Source organism: Schistocerca piceifrons, chromosome 10 (assembly GCF_021461385.2).
Source record: "Schistocerca piceifrons isolate TAMUIC-IGC-003096 chromosome 10, iqSchPice1.1, whole genome shotgun sequence".
Classification (NCBI taxonomy): Eukaryota; Metazoa; Arthropoda; class Insecta; order Orthoptera; family Acrididae; genus Schistocerca; species Schistocerca piceifrons.
The window spans coordinates 104,559,517-104,576,178 of record NC_060147.1 but is presented as its reverse complement, the minus strand read 5'-3'; the positions used below and the strand labels follow the sequence as shown (position 1 = coordinate 104,576,178).

General features: G+C 39.4%; 1 protein-coding gene across 4 annotated transcripts in view; it reads right to left on the bottom strand.

Annotated features, from left to right (window-relative positions):
• Window positions 1-582: 582 nt before the first annotated feature.
• Window positions 583-16,662, bottom strand: part of LOC124719109 (V-type proton ATPase 116 kDa subunit a 1) — a 113,135-nt gene continuing 97,055 nt past the window's right edge. For all 4 annotated transcript variants that reach the window (XM_047244803.1, XM_047244805.1, XM_047244806.1 and 1 more), the window contains exons 12-17: window positions 10,856-10,980; window positions 10,568-10,683; window positions 10,279-10,386; window positions 9,909-10,143; window positions 3,863-4,034; window positions 583-2,226 (exon numbers count right to left, since the gene is read on the bottom strand). In XM_047244803.1, the coding sequence (XP_047100759.1) occupies window positions 2,124-2,226; window positions 3,863-4,034; window positions 9,909-10,143; window positions 10,279-10,386; window positions 10,568-10,683; window positions 10,856-10,980 (859 nt within the window). In that variant the 3' untranslated portion in view covers window positions 583-2,123. The remainder of the gene's footprint in view (window positions 2,227-3,862; window positions 4,035-9,908; window positions 10,144-10,278; window positions 10,387-10,567; window positions 10,684-10,855; window positions 10,981-16,662) is intronic.

Below are 16,662 nucleotides of genomic sequence, written 5' to 3'. Positions count from 1 at the left end.
AGTGGCAGACTCTGCAATAGAAGCGCTCTGCATCGCAGTGTAGCTTGCTCGCCAGGTTTCGAGAGGGTGCGTTTCTGGGTGAGGTATCTAATATATTGCTTCCCCCTGCTTATACCGCCCGAGGAGATCACGAATGTAAAATTAGAGAGATTCGAGCACGTACGGAGGCTTTCAGACATTCGTTCTTCCCGCAAACCCCTACGCGACTGGAACAGAAAAGGGAGGTAATGACCGTAGCACGTAAAGTGCCCTCTGCCACACACCGTTGGGTGGCTTGCGGAGTATAAATGTAGATGTAGAAAAACGCCGACCCTCCGAGCGGGGCACACACACACACACACACACACACACACACACACACACACACACACACACACACACACACACACACACACACACACGTGTGTGTCATCTCTTGTGATGTTCATGACCGACTGAAGTCAGTAACTTGATTCATTTTTGTGTGTTGTAACTGGAATGAAATTGTTAGAACGTTACACTATGGTTTACAGAAAACAATGCAAGGTGGTGTAAGTTTAATCCATCACGAAAAATCTTGTTTTGATAATTGATACACAGAAACAGTCAAACACAAATTTAATGCAATTCTTTATAATACACGTAACATACAACTTATTTCCAGTATACTCAATACAAACTCAATCTTCCCAATTTAACAATTCATTTAGTTGCAAAAATTTTCTAAACTAGTAATCTTAAAGAACAATCTACCCTCCTACCTTTCTAAACAGTAACTGACAAGCACAGGATGATAAGTAAACATTTTTCTAAACATGTAATCAGATCTTTACTGCTGTCATGGAAATTTTAAATCGATCATTGCAATTACTTCCACGTAAGGAGCGACTTAATATTCTGAAGTGTAAATTGCAGGCACTGTCAATTTATATTTTAGAAATATTTGCTAAAAATTCCATTGTAACTACTGTCACAAATTTTATCACCTCAGAGCCCAACACACTATATCATAAATTGTGCCTTGATACAGGGAAGAGTGTACATAGACTAAGAGCGCAACACTGAAAAATATGATTTCTTTAACGAAACATAAGAGTAAACCAGGATTTCTCTCCATCCCTAAAGTAGGACTCTGATGTTTTGAATCTGCCCCTCTTATCTCATACGTATGTGAATTAACTTACTATTTGATCTTGTGCCTACCACTGGCGAAATTAGTAGTGGTCATAGAGGCAAACAATAAATATTTTCATATTCCAGAATCCACTTCTAGCAGTCCATTTGATAATATTCCAAATGAACATAAAAACAGTATGCAATATTACAGACAGACAGACTGAGCATAAACTTATCCAGTAGACTAATTATCTGGAGTATCTCAAATCTGCATCTTGTCATGTATGTGAAAAGCGTGATACATCTCTTATACCTACTGTTGCAATAAATTATGGAAACATTAGTTTAAAATTACTATGTCAACAGGACCCATAATGTGAACAAGAATGGTCTTAAGTACTTCGATCTCTTCCTGGTAGCTTGAAAGAAAAAATATTATATTCACAGTTGATGTGCTGCTACACGAGGAATGTATCAAATGAATTTGGCTATTCTCACAAACATATCTCACAGAATAGTACATTAAAACATGGTTACTCGTTCTACAGAGTTTCCAAAGAATTTGCTTGAAGAGCTTGAACTTTATCATCTTAAAGTATGTATCTTTTACAACTACTACTGATTTAGGGAGTGATCTTACTGTAGACTATCTACTGACTGGCATTACTTTTCTGAATGTATATTATGTGCAAAGTCTGCCACCAATTGAACAGGAATTCTAATACTGAGAAAGGTCAACAGAACATCAGTTTGTAGTTATTACTCAGTACCATTAATTTAACACAGACACTATTCACAATCACCATTAGTTTCTCAAAATGCAACCAAATTTGTGGTATTTATCTTTACACAAAAAATGGTCATGACAGAAAAGTCTCATTCTTTAGAAAGTTTATAATGAGATGTGCTAAATATTACAGGTAATCCATTTACAATAATCTACAAGTACTGCACAATGAGAAGAGACTGTCAACCTCAGCACTTAAAAGTAGTGCACAGCCAGGAAGACAGAGGTTGCATTGCTGTTTCTAATCCTCTGGTGCTTGAGATGCAGAATCCAGGATTGCCTCAAATGAGAACGGCTGGAATGAATATCCCACACCAGCATAGAACTTACTCTGGAACTCCACCCTGCACAGAAAATCACAAGGTACAGTTATTTCACATCATTCTCAGCAAACTACAGAAGCCTCTAATGGACATAACGACGACATCACCTCCTTCCACAGTGAAAGTTCTTAGCAGCTATTGAGGCAAGAGAAAGTGGCCAATTATTAATTTGTTCTTCAAAGCTCATTTCAGTGTATATAGGAATACTCAATGAACATCTTTAACCATCATATTTTACTGTCTAAAAGATGTCAACTTTCCAGACTATAAGTGTAAGCAGAGCTTGGTCTTTTCCATTCCAAGTTTGTTTAGAATGGGTATCACAGGAAGCAGATCCACTGGGCATTTAGAGCAACCTGCTTTAAACAACATGAGCAGGCAGTAGACACTGAGAATTTGACTGACTGTTCTCCTCCTCATGTTGGCAGTATGTTAAGTTTGTGTGTTTCTCACAAAAGAAATCATCTGGCGAAAATGCTTGAATGGGGGGTCGAAACCACAACAACCAGTACAAGCCTCATAGACTGTGTAGCACAGGATCTGTGCTTCATTTCTCTGGAAGGTGGCTGGACGTCAACTTTCCCTCCAACGACTTCACAGCACCCCTTATACTGGCACCTCACTAGCATATAAATAGGCTTGTTGGAAGTCCTCTGCACCCTTGCACCTGAAGGTGACTGGCACGCTGCCTCATTGCCAACACCGTTTAATGTAACACACATCTGTTCTCCAATCTTCTAATGTCACAGCAACAAAAGCATCAGGTTTTTTAATATGTTTTTATGACAGTTGCATATCATGCACCTCCCCCCCCCCCCCCACACACACACACACACACACACACACACACACACACACACACACACACACACACACACAACAAATTGCATTCTTGTGATAAACACATTTTTTGACGTTGTTGCACAGTCAATATAAATAGATTATTTTGTCTTTTTTTCAACCTATAGATCGGCAGTGTCAAATATATAAATATTGTAATTTATAAATATAATACAATTCACATATACAGAAAAAGAATGATACAAAGGGGAAAAAGAAGAGTACATATGAAAAAATTTACTCGGTGATTAAAATGATATGATAAAGGAAAAAAAAATAGATTTAAAACCATTAATGGAATAAAAGTAATCATGAAAGTCATTTCGATAAAAATTTAAAGCCGTTATGAGTTTCAAACGTACAACCTTACCCTATTTGTTACACCATGTAACCAGCCAATATTGTACTATTATATTTTAATTCTAGTGAGTGTCACATAAAATTCCGACTTCTTTTCCATTGATTACTCCCAGACTAGGTCCCACCGGGGTGAATAACTGGAAGTGCAATACCTGGTATCATAGCCTACATCATCATACAGATGGTTTCACAAAAAGTCAATCTCACCACTGAGTATCTCTCCTTGTAAGTGCTCATCTACTGCTGAATGCCCCTATTACACAGTGATGGGACACCTTTACTCTTTCTGCTGTTCACTGTACATTTCAACAAATTTAATAGTGGGCAGTTGTTTCAAAAATTCAATACTCATGCTGACACTTTTCAACTGCTTATGACCAATCTATGTTTGTGCTGTACAGCCATGGCTACTAACTGAACGGTTGTAGAACATTTACTCTAATGACAGGGCACTCACCAGTGAAGCCGCAATGTGTGGAGGAATGCAGATAGTCCCTCCATAAGCACCAAGATGCCCACGGTAAGCACTGCCCAGAAGGCAAATACCAGCCATAGGGCAAAGCCTCCAGTCCAGCCCTCCACTACCAATCCATTCTTCATCACCATACTCCACAGCACCTCAGACAGCTCTGGAAAACCATTTCAACATATGGAGTAAGCAATCTACTGGACATAAGATACCTGAAGACAAAGGGCAAGAACTTATTGAGAACAATGCACAGCATTTCTATAACAAATAAAAAAAAGGTACAATGAATTGTTTATACTATTCATCCCATGTTGTACAGATTTTATGAAATTATTAAATATGATAAATAATACTGAACAAAGCACAACAGTTCCATTTACAATTATGCCTAAGTTTTCATACTACAGTTTTTGCTCTCACAGTACAGTACTATCATTTGTGGTTCAGTAAGCATGTGTCTTATGTGATTTAATGGGGTGACTTGGGCCTCTGTACCAAAATTACCTAAAATATAAAAAAAACTGTCAGAAATGACTAATTCTTAACTGTGAAAACACCTAACTGCAGAAAGCTGAGCTCTCAGTAGTTCAAAATGACATCTTCCATTCTTGACACACATATCACAGTACTGTATTAGACAATACTCCGACAGGACGGAACTCCTAGTTCAAAATCACCTAACTGCATTACTTGCACAAGTTTCTTGACAGTGTGTAACTGCTGCATCAATACATTCCACAACGCGTTATTCAAAGCTGACGGGTTCTTATTAATAAATCTGTTCCCTAGTAATCTGACACCATCTCCTCAAATGCTGCTGTGCAAGTAATTCTTTGCTGAGAACCTCAGCTGTGTCGGTGGCGTTATTTATCAGCACTATTACTATTATTTATCAGCACTATTACTCACAAGGCCTCACAATGGCTTCCATAGACTTACTCCACCTGAGCCACGTACCCCTACCTTCTACCTATTACCCAAAATCCACAGAGAGAACCATCCTGGCCGTCCCATTGTAGCAGGCTTCAAAACCCCAACCGAACGTATCTCAGCTCTGGTAGACCAGCACCTACAACCTATCACCCACAGACTCCCATCCTACATCAAAGACACAAACCACTTCCCAGAACGCCTCAAATCCATTCCCACTCCTCTCCCACCTGAAACCTTTCTTGTCACCATAGATGCTACATCCCTTTACACAAACATCTCACATACCCATGGTCTCTCTGCCCTTGAGCACTACCTCTCCCAACGCCCGCCCGAACATCTTCCAAAAACCTCGTTCCTTATCGCACTTACCAACTTCATCCTCACCCATAATTACTTCACTTTTGAAGGCCAGACCTACAAACAAATCAGGGGAACGGCCATGGGAACCAGGATGGCTCCGTCCTATGCCAACCTCTTCATGGGCCGCATGGACGAGGCTTTCCTGAAGACCCAACAGCTGCTTCCCCTGGCCTGGTATAGGTTTATAGATGACATCTTTGTGGTCTGGACTCATGGTGAAGAAACACTCCTTAATTTCCTCCATAACCTCAACTCCTTTTCGAATCTGAATTTCACCTGGTCCTTCTCCAAAACCCAAGCCACCTTCCTGGATGTTGACCTTCATCTTGTTGAAGCTCACATCTACACCTCTGTCCACATCAAACCCACAAACAAACAACAGTACCTTCACTTTGATAGCTGCCATCCTTTCCACATCAAACTCTCCCTTCCCTACAGCCTAGGTATTCGTGGCAAACGTATCTGCTCCAGTGACGAATCCCTCAACAATTACACCAATAACCTGACCAGTGCTTTCCTCTCCCGCAACTATCCTGCAGACCTTGTCCACAAACAGATTTCCCGAGCAATACATTCCTCCCCGTCCAACAACAATGCTCCTACCCCCAGACCACACAGAAGCATCCCCCTTGTCACCCAATATTATCCTGGCCTCGAATACATCAACAAATTACTCCGCCAGGGATATGACTTTCTCAAGTCAAGCCCTGAAATGAGATCATCCCTTGACAAAATTCTCCCCACACCACCCAGAGTTGCCTTTCGTCGCCCCCCTAACCTCCGTAACATCCTTGTTAAACCCTACAATATTCCCAGACTACCTTCTCTACCCAGCGGTTCCTACCCCTGTAACCGACCCCGCTGCAAAACCTGCCCCATGCATCCCCCCCACAACCACCTACTCCAGCCCCGCTACTGGTAAAACATACACAATTCAAGGCAGGGCTATGTGTGAAACTACACATGTCATTTATCAACTGACATGCCTGCACTGCACAGCCTTTTACATCGGCATGACAACAACTAAACTGGCTGAGCGCATGAACGGACACAGACGAACTGTCCGCCTAGGAGATGCCCAATACCCAGTAGCAGAGCATGCCCTCCAGCATAATTCTAGGGACCTAGGAACCTGCTACACCGTATGTGCCATTTGGCTTCTCCCACCCAACACCAGTCCCTCTGAACTGCAGAGATGGGAACTTGCACTCCAACACATCCTTTCATCCCGCCATCCCCCTGGACTGAAACTACGTTAAACAACCTCACTCCCATTTACTCTTCAGTCTTCTCCTCTTTCCCTTTCCTCTTTAGCCATTCACGCATCTTTTCATCCTACATAGTTGTGTTTATACTACATACCTCTTTACTTCTGTACGCATCCTCTTTGGTTTGAAGCTGGCACAGTATTTACAGTAGAATATCTTTGGCTTCCCTCTGACAACCATGTCTCCATCCTTGCTACCCTCCCTATTTTCCTTTCCCTGTTGCTTCATAACCTGGGTTGTGAGTAACTGAATCTCCTTTCCCTTCTTCCCTTTCTCTCCCCTCTCTCCTCCCCGATGAAGGAACATTTGTTCCGAAAGCTAGGAACGTAAATTTTCAGTTCTGTTTTATGTGTATCTATCGGCTGTACTGAGCTGAGGTAAATACTGGCCAGCCCCTCTATCTCTTTGTTACTATTACTTAATTTTCATGTCACTCCATGAAAGAAATCAAAGAAAATTCTGGGAGATGAGTAACACTGCAAGATGACCTAATAACAATGCTATAGCTTATACAATCATGATCTTCCTGGCTGGAACACCTCTAATGGTATCCTGACAGGTATCAAATGTATGTTCTCCTCTTCCCTCTGCCTTTTCCCTGACCTGCTAACTGCATCCATTTTTCATGTCGTCCAGCAATCCAAATTGTCAATGTTCTTCACCCTCCCTTTCTTAGTGTATTTCTTTTCATGACCTTGTTGCAGATAATTTTTCTACAATATATACATTCTAACTGAGATATTTTCCTTACTCATATCATTCCATACCTTTTCTTTCTTCTTCTATTCCTAGAAGCACTTCTTCCTTCATCATTGTCACTCCATTTCACTTTATGTATTTTTTCCACTACCATATTTCAAAACCACCACAGGATTATTCCTCTCTCTTTCTTCCTGACTGTCCACAATTCATTGCTCTATAATACTACACTCCCGACGTGAACTTCTGAGAAAGTCGTGCTCGGATAACTCAATAACAAAGGACTTGCCCACAACAAGCAAAGTCCCGAGGTTTTAATCAGTCAGGTTGTTCCAACAATATCCTTGTCTATCACCTCTCATATGTTTCCTCACTGACAATTTTCTGTGCCTGTTCTTGCTTTTTATACAGCCCCTTTATCGCTCTTTTGTTCTTCCAGTTTGCAACTACATCTTTCAAGGTGTTCAAGGGAATACTTTAGTCAACCAAATCAAACACCTTTCCTCAATAAATAAAACACTAAAATTTAGCATTCAGGTAACTGATTTTTCAGATAACTCGTTTACAGTAACATACTGTACTATGGGCTATAGCACATATTGCAAACCTACTCATATAGCCTGATATTTACATAACTTCTAGAATCATCATATGATCACCATACCTTTAACAAGTGAAAAAGGCCACATCAGCTCCAATGCAAGACAATTTTTGAAACACAATGGATATTCCATGAAGGATTAATGTCGTAAACCACAATACCTGGCAAATTGAGACCTTCAAAGAAGAAATTCCAGTCACAGCATTTCTAATGTATATCCCCAGGGTGACGGACAGAATCGGCCACATTCTTTGAAAGCACAGCATCGAGATAGTGTAGATACTCACTGACATAAAATTAGTGAGTGCTTCAGATGAACCAAAGACAAATGGCGCCCCACTCATTGCATCAGCAGATTACACTTCTTGTATACACTGAGACGACAGAAGTCATGGGGCAGTGATGTGCACATATACAGACGGCAGCAGTACCACATACAGGAGGTATAAAAGGCCAGTGCATTGGCAGGGTCATCATCTGTACTCGGGTGATTCTTGTTAAAGAGATGTCCAATGTGATTACATCTGCATGACAGGAATTAAACTCTGAACACGGGGCAGTAGTTGGAGCTACACACATTTTTGCCAACAGATGCACAGGACCCTAAAATAAAGTATTTCATTTTTATTTGATATTTGACATTTTTGTACCTAATTTTAACTTATTGAAAATACTCTCATTTTCATGCAAGGAGTAACTAAGGGAAAAATAATTTATTAAAATAATGCTTCAACATTTGCCAATTAACATTTCCACTAAATATGAAATTAAATTGAAAGTAACGGTACTAACCAAATTCCACAACCTGTATTAAATACTTTAACAAAGTTAGACACCTGATTTGATTTACATTTGTTAAAATTAAACATGGAAAAGAGTGAGTTAATGGAGTTTAAATCAAAACAAGCAAAATTATATTATATCTAGGACAGTCACAGAAACCAGGATTTGCAGAAAGCTAACAATGTGAAATTCCTAGGAATGCAACTAGATAAAAATCTATCATGGGGATCACATATGCAGTATCTTGCAAATAAATTAAATAGCCTAGCATTTGCAATGAAGATATTGTAAAATGATACCAGTATGGGCCCAAGAAAAGTAGTATATCACAGCTACTTTGGGTCGGTAGTAAGGTCTGGAATTGTATTTTGCGTTAACACAGACAATGTGTGTCTCATACTAAAACTTCAGAAAACCATCATTACAAATACGAACAATGTAGGGCGAAGAAAATCATGCCAATGAATCCTAAAAATTCTTAGTGTATTAAGTGTTCCCTCACTGTAAATATGAGCTGATTATCTTTGTACACAGTACCCCTGATTTATTTGTAGAAAATCATTTTTAAGATGATTACAACACCAGAAATGAAAATAATTTTATGCCCACACATCATGTAAAACTGTATGCTCAACCTCTATGAAAATTTATAACAAAGTTAAAGGATGAGAATTGCTCAGCATACATTTAAAACACTGAAAAACCTTATATGAGAAACTAGTGCAAAAATGTTGCTATTCAGTAAAAGAACTCATAAATGACAATCTAAAAATTTGGTAAGCTCTTAGGACTTAATAATTTTTCTTCAAAAGTAACAAACTTTTAAAAATTAATTGCTTAATTAATTATTCAGTACCATATATTACTGATTTTATAGGGAAAAGTATAAACCAGTTTTTGTGTTTTGACAAATCTCCTGTACATTAAGTCAATAGCTTTAAACTGTATGTTAAGAGACAAACTTCTATTCTATAATAAATATGGAATTTTTAGAAAGTAAGGAAAATTGTTTCCAAAACACACAAGTCTGAAGTGATGTATTGTTCTGCGTAAGGAATTTACATCCCAACACTGACTTTCAGTCCCCTCGTAAGTTACAAAAATGCCAAATTAATGATATCATCTGGTGAAATAAGCAAGGTGCTCCCTCACCAATATGCACTGCACTGGGGAAGGCATTATGCATCTCATCTGTAGACAGTTTTCAAGTTTAATTTCATGGGTGACAATGTGAAGTGAAGGACCACTTATTTGACTAAGTGCCACCAAAGTTTACTACTTTCAGTGCCAGCTCTATGAAATATAATTTCTCCTACTCTATATTTAAAATATATTGCCATAGTGAAATAAATTATTTGAAAACAAGTAAAAGATAGCCACTTATACTTACGGGCGTGTGCCAGTGACAGCGCCCAAAGTCGCAGATACGAGGCAGTGTGAGAGACAGAGCCTAGCACGTACTCTATCGTGTGGATGCCCTGATGGATGAAGATTTCTCCCAGGTCGTGGTCTTCACTGCTCTGCGGCGCGGGAGCCCCATCTGTACTGTCCTTGTGTGCTGTCCCTGACATCGATCCCACCTCCGCATCCATGCCGTTCTCTGCAGGTACGGGATGGCTTGAAAGCTGGGGAAAGTCAGAAGATTGTCTGTTAAATGAAAGAGACAACTGACTTAACACAGTATCATCTCCTGCGAAGTATTTGCCCTCAAATGTGTCAAATGCCTCAAAACATTGCAGGGGGTACAGATTATTACTCACCGGTTGGTGGGCTTTACGGTGCCTCATTATCAAAACAATGGGTTTTGCAAGAAGCATCCAAGGAACACACAGTAGAGCAAGAACAACAAAGAACCTCTGCAAGCCTTTCTGCAATACAGAAGAAAGAAAAAATTGCATATACTAAAAGTAACGGAGAAATGCAAAACTGGTGAAATTACTTTCCAGAATAAGTTGTTTGAAAACAAAGATTAATTCTATTTGATGTAAGACTGATAATGTAGAGTGAAACCAAACAAATTCAATGAAACATTTTTCCACTCTTGCTCACCTGTCCACTATACATGAACTCATCACAACCTTTTGGAGGAACACTACCTTTGAACAATACCATATTGATGAAAGTGATTAAAATTGATGGAGCACACGCAGGGCCTGCTGTGAAACCTGAAAAAAGAAAGAAGTTGTGTTTAGTCATCTATCAAATCACAAGCTATAAATTTATTCTAATGCTCTGAAAGTGAAAACCAAGACAACTTTAACAAAACCTCCACTGTAATCACAAATGCTGTCTACTATAGTAGAATTTCAAAATGCCAAAAATTTAATTCTCACTTACCAAATGTCGGTCCATAGTTCACCCATTTGACAAACATCAAGATACACATGTAGAGGAACAAGAAGATCAAAAAAATTATCTGTGGGACGAACTCGCATATGATGTTAATGGAATTTTTGAAATACCTGGAGAACAGAAATGGAGCCATATAAATAAATTTGCCTTATCATCACCTGTTTAATAAAGATGGAGTCAATACTCTATTGTAAAACAAATTTGAGAGTGATATGTGAATTACTCAAATGGACACTGATGAAAACTAACATCAAAATTAACACATGTACACTATGTACCAAAAGGAAAATTCAATTCAGAAAATCATGACCAAAACATGGCTTCAGCTGGCAAAATACAAAGTACTGCTGATGGATAAACTTAAAAGAATAAAAAACTATTACAAGTGTGGGGAACATATGAGTTCCTTCATTAGGAATGAAAGTGGTATTAGTTTGGGAAGGCTGGAAAGGAGTGGCAGCTTGCTCAGACCCACCTATTGTAAGCGTGATAGGAGGCAGAGATGAAAGATGTTGGAGAAAGTAGGAAGTCAAAGGTAGGCACTACAGCAGCATCATATTGAAGGGAAAGTGTGAAAATCCAACACTGCTACTCACTCTACTCACTTTTACCTGCTTTCTCGCTAACCTTTGTTTCATCTTTTTCTCAACAGCTAGCTCGTTCACAACTTGGCCTCGGACACTGCCCTCACTTCAACTTTGTCCACCCTATCTAACTGCCCTCCTAAAGAAAGAATACAGAAGTTCTGGAAGTGTGTGATTTCTTCTTCTTCTTCTTCTTCTTCTTCAAGTGCTTCTATCGGCGATACTCAGAATTTCACCATCAGAAAGTAAGTGCAAGGGTGGATCAAATATATATCAGAATTTTTGTTTTGTGTGCGTTTTTCTAAACAGAAAGTGGTGTGATCTCTCCTCGTTGTTGCTTTGGTTTCCAATGGCTGTTCTCCACAGCTAGATTGACTGAAGAAACAGTAACGTCAGAGCGAAAGGTAGTGTCCTCTGTTGCACAACACATTATAATAAAATTTGTCACAATAAAGGTTGTAAAGCTGTTCAACTTTTTGGAAAGACTTGTAGCACAGTTCAGAGACAACACCCTGAGAAAGACTCAAGAGTATGCACGGCACAAACATTTGTATCAGGACAAGAAGCAATTGAGAAGGCAGCTCACCAACTTCGCACAAGGACTAGCGTGACATAACATCCACACTGTTAGCCAGCTTACTGAAGACAACCACTGAATAACAGTTGCTCAAATTGCTACTGGACCAAACAAAACATGACAATGCTTGACCGAACACAGCTGCCCAAACTCAACAAAAAAATTCAGAAACTGTTGTGGACCACAGTAGAACATGCTCTCCACATGTTTCATTTGTTTGGACACTAAAAAAAGCAGTCTGAGTGCACACATTTGACAATAACGGTGCTGTCAAAGCTTTCATGGACAACTGGCTGCTGCCACAGCCACATTCATTTTACAGAAACAGATTAAGACACTGTCCAACCACAGGGAAAAAAAGTGTTTCCAAGTCAGTTGACCTCACAGAAAAGGTGATCCATTGTTTGTTGTCCTCCACATTTTACAGTGCCATTCCACTGGAAAATTTCCATTTGACAATATTGTACCTGGATTTACAAACACCCGGTCTTAGCCTCTTTATTCATCTCGGCTGATCAATCTGAAGTACTTCCAGAAGGTAGAAACGCAGAAAGTTTACCCACCTTTGAAGTGTGTCACATCTACCTGCCCACAGTTGTTTTCTGCCAGTGCATGGAGACATATATATAGTGTGGACATTTAAGTAAAGAAACTACTTCTGGAGTTAATCCTGTATCTTGGTGGTTTATGGCCATGGAGTATATAATTTTTTTCATCATTTAACAAAAATGTATTTTGCATGTGTATCAAGTTTTATTCATTTTCACACTAACACTAATTAAATATAAAATGTTTCCCATTAGGTGGCAACAATGGTAAGTAGCAGTCGAAAGAAACAGATCGCAGACGTGAGGCAGTTAGCTTGGACCTCAGTCAACATAACCTCATTCAAACATTAGTCGATCTGTGTCTGCATCGTAAAGTTGTTCTTGATTGAAAATGTCAGTTTATGAGCATAATTCTCGTCATTTGCAGGTGGTGTTACAATTTTGCTTCAATATGAGGAAACAGAAGCTGATCATCATCGAATGCTCTCTAGTACATATGGTAAGGACGCTCTTAGTGAAAGAACATGTCCCGAGTGCTTTCAACGCTTCAAGAACGGTGATTTTAACGTCGTAGACTAGCATAGGGGTGGGAGAGAGAATGTTTTCGAAGATGCAGAAATGGAGACATTGCCGAGTGAAGACTCATGTCAAACTCAATAAGAATTGGCACGATTAACAGGAGTGACACAGAAAGCCATTTCAAAACGTCTCAAGACTATGGGCATGATTCAGAAAGAAGGAACTTGGGTCCTGTGTGAGCTGAAACCAAGAGACGTTGAATGGCATTTGTGTGTAAGCAGTTGCTTCAAGAGACAAAAACGGAAGGGATTTCTGCATCGCATTGTGACCAGGTACAAAAAATGGGTTCATTACAATAACCCTAAATGCAAAAAATCATGGGAATATCACGGCAATGGTTCCATGTCGATGGCCAAACCGAATATTCTCAACTCCAAAATCACGCTCTGCATTTGTTGGGACCAGCTCAGCGGCGTGTAGTATGAGGTGTTAAAACCAAGTGAAACAATCACAGGTGCTCGTTATCGAAAGCAATTAATGCGTCTGAGCAGAGCATTAAATGACAAACTGCCACAATACATGGAGAGGCACGATAAAGTGATTTTGCAGCACGACAACGCTTGACCCCACGTTTCAAAGGAGGTCAAAAACTTGGAAATGTTAAAATGGGAAGTCCTACCCACCTGTGGCTTCATCTAGCAGGATAACTGACGGTGTCACAAGACCAGAACAGTGCTACATTCATTTTAGGAGCACAATAGTGAATTTACATTCATGTCTCGGCACCAAATTTGCCTGATGTGAACCCACAGGAACATGTGGGGGCACTTTTTGTCACCTTTCTTGGCTTATCTTGGGTCCTACAAAGTCTAAATTTTGAAGAAGAGAGCAGACATCCTACACCTTGCAATGCTTTAGTCTCTCCCACTGAAAATAAGTATTTTAGTCACACTTGCAACAAGTAAACAACATTATACATTTCTGCTCTGAATTTTACTACTTTCTGATCCATTAGCTACACTTACTGATACTCTAAAGATAATGTTTGTGTTCTTTAAACAACATTTCTTGTGGTTCTGACATACCAGTTCCTTCTGACAAACTGATGAGCCCTTCATATTGCCATCCCACTGAAAACCATTCCAGATGATCATCTCCTGTATATTTTCAAGTTACCAGACTTCAGCAATTACTTAACAAGGCTTCAGGTCACACTATCATATCCCTTTTGCCTAATTACATACATTGCATTAAACCGGATATGTTGTTACCTACTAGTTACCCTATCAAGCATTTACAGGGTGGCTTCCTATATTCATGAGAAAGTCTTCTCTGAACATGACCGAGTCATTTCAGATAAGACTCTCAAGCTTTTAATAGTGTCTCTACCACTTGTCTTCAGGGATAAAATGAGTGTTATGGCTGGTTCTGTGTTCTGCTTCTTATACGGGCAAGCCAGCATGGTCTGAAACCTACAACAGGAGAGTGTCGCAGAACTAAATGGTGTCACATGCTGACGGACACCAACACCACATTTGAAAGTGCCAGTTCTGCCTCCCTGTAAGTGTCAGTCATTCCCTCCTGTTACCCATCTATAAACAAAGTGTCATCTTGCCCCCCCCCCCCCCCCACTATGGAATTTTCTAGATTCTGCTGATCTTCCTATATAAGCAGAATAGTGTGCCAGTCCCAAGTAAGTAACTTTATTCCTGAATATGATGGCAGAGAACTGTCGAAAGCTCAACAATTTTATTCAAAATGATGCAACTTGAATATTGAGAAGTTTTTGTTCCATTTTTCTATCAACACCTCCCCTCCCCTCCCCTCCCCTCCCCCCCCCCCCCCAAACACACACACACACACACACACACACACACACACACACACACACACACACACACACTTATGACAAAACTGCAAGAAGGTACCTGATGAGTAAAAGCTATAGAAAGAACACTGTCATGTTATCTTTCTGCTCTAAAAGCTTAAACACTCTCCCAAAACACTTCCCAATATGTACAGCTCACAATCATTTCAATTTTATTTTATTTTTATATTTAAAAACAAAGATGATGTGACTTACCATACGAAAGTGCTGGCAGGTCGATAGAAACACAAACAGACACATACATACACACAAAATTCAAGCTTTCGCAACAAACTGTTGCCTCATCAGGAAAGAGGGAAGGAGAGGGAAAGACAAAAGGAAGTGGGTTTTAAGGGAGAGGGTAAGGAGTCATTCCAATCCCGGGAGCGGAAAGACTTACATTAGGGGGATAAAAGGACGGGTATACGCGCGCGGCGCGCGCGCGCGCACACACACACACACACACACACACACACACACACACACACACACACACACACACACACACACACACACACACACACATATATATATATATATATATATATATATATATATATATATATATATATATATATACACACAAGCAGACATCTATTTTTTTGGTTATGGTTTGGAAGTGGGTTACGTATTATTGAGTACATATAGGCGGGATAAAATTGTATACCAGATTACGGTAAAAAGGAGAAGGTGAATACAGTGAAACTACTAGCAAAAACAGAAAGAGAAAATAAGACAAAAGATTTCGAAATGCAACAGTGACAATAACACTGCACTGCCATGCTATAATATTAATAATGGCTGTTTGAAACAGGTAAGGTTTTATTGTACATGGGAGTGGCAACTCATTAAATAGCGAAGGTGCAAATGAGAATGTGGATATGCAGATTGCCTTAAATGGGAGTGTCTAAATTATGGTTTCAAGTTTTCTTTCCAAGTTACATCAGAAAAACAGTCTCTTCAGTGTTGACCAACCCTAGAATCACAGTGTGATTCTATAGCATCACATCTCCAGTTTATTAGTACACAGTGTAACTGCATCTTTTACACATGTTTGAACAAACAAAAAGCTAATAAGTATTGCAATAAATTTTGCATCAGTAAGCAGTATGTGCATTATTATTCAAACAGCTGTGAGCCCTAATGCAAATGTTTTGTGCATTATATACTCATAGTTATGGGTACTAATTAACAGTGCTACTAGGCAGATATCATCCTTGTATTTGACTTCACGGCAATGCATGCTCATAGCCAACACATAATTCTTGCTTTTTGATTAATTGTCATGGTACTTAATGTTTTCATCTGTTTTGGGTTGTATGAATTTATGTACACGAAGATGCGTGTGTATTATGGAGCTACTGAGTACACTATTAACAAGTTGTGAGCTTTTTTTTTTCATGTTCCATATTACCTCATTAATTATTTACAGTGCAGGCATATACTAACTGCTCAACAATTATTCAAGATTGTCATGTTTTGTATTCTACATGCCAAATATCACAGAACCAATAAATGTGTGTTCTGTTCGAGCTAATGATGGTGGCGGCAGAGTGTGCAGAAAGTGTGCTTGCTTGTGTGAATGTGTTCATTTTCTTTGATGAAAAAGGCTTTCGCCGACAGCTGCATGTGCAACAGTCTCTTCATTGGTCTTTATGTTGTGCTTGTCTGCAACTCAATGGATCATCTTTACGTTG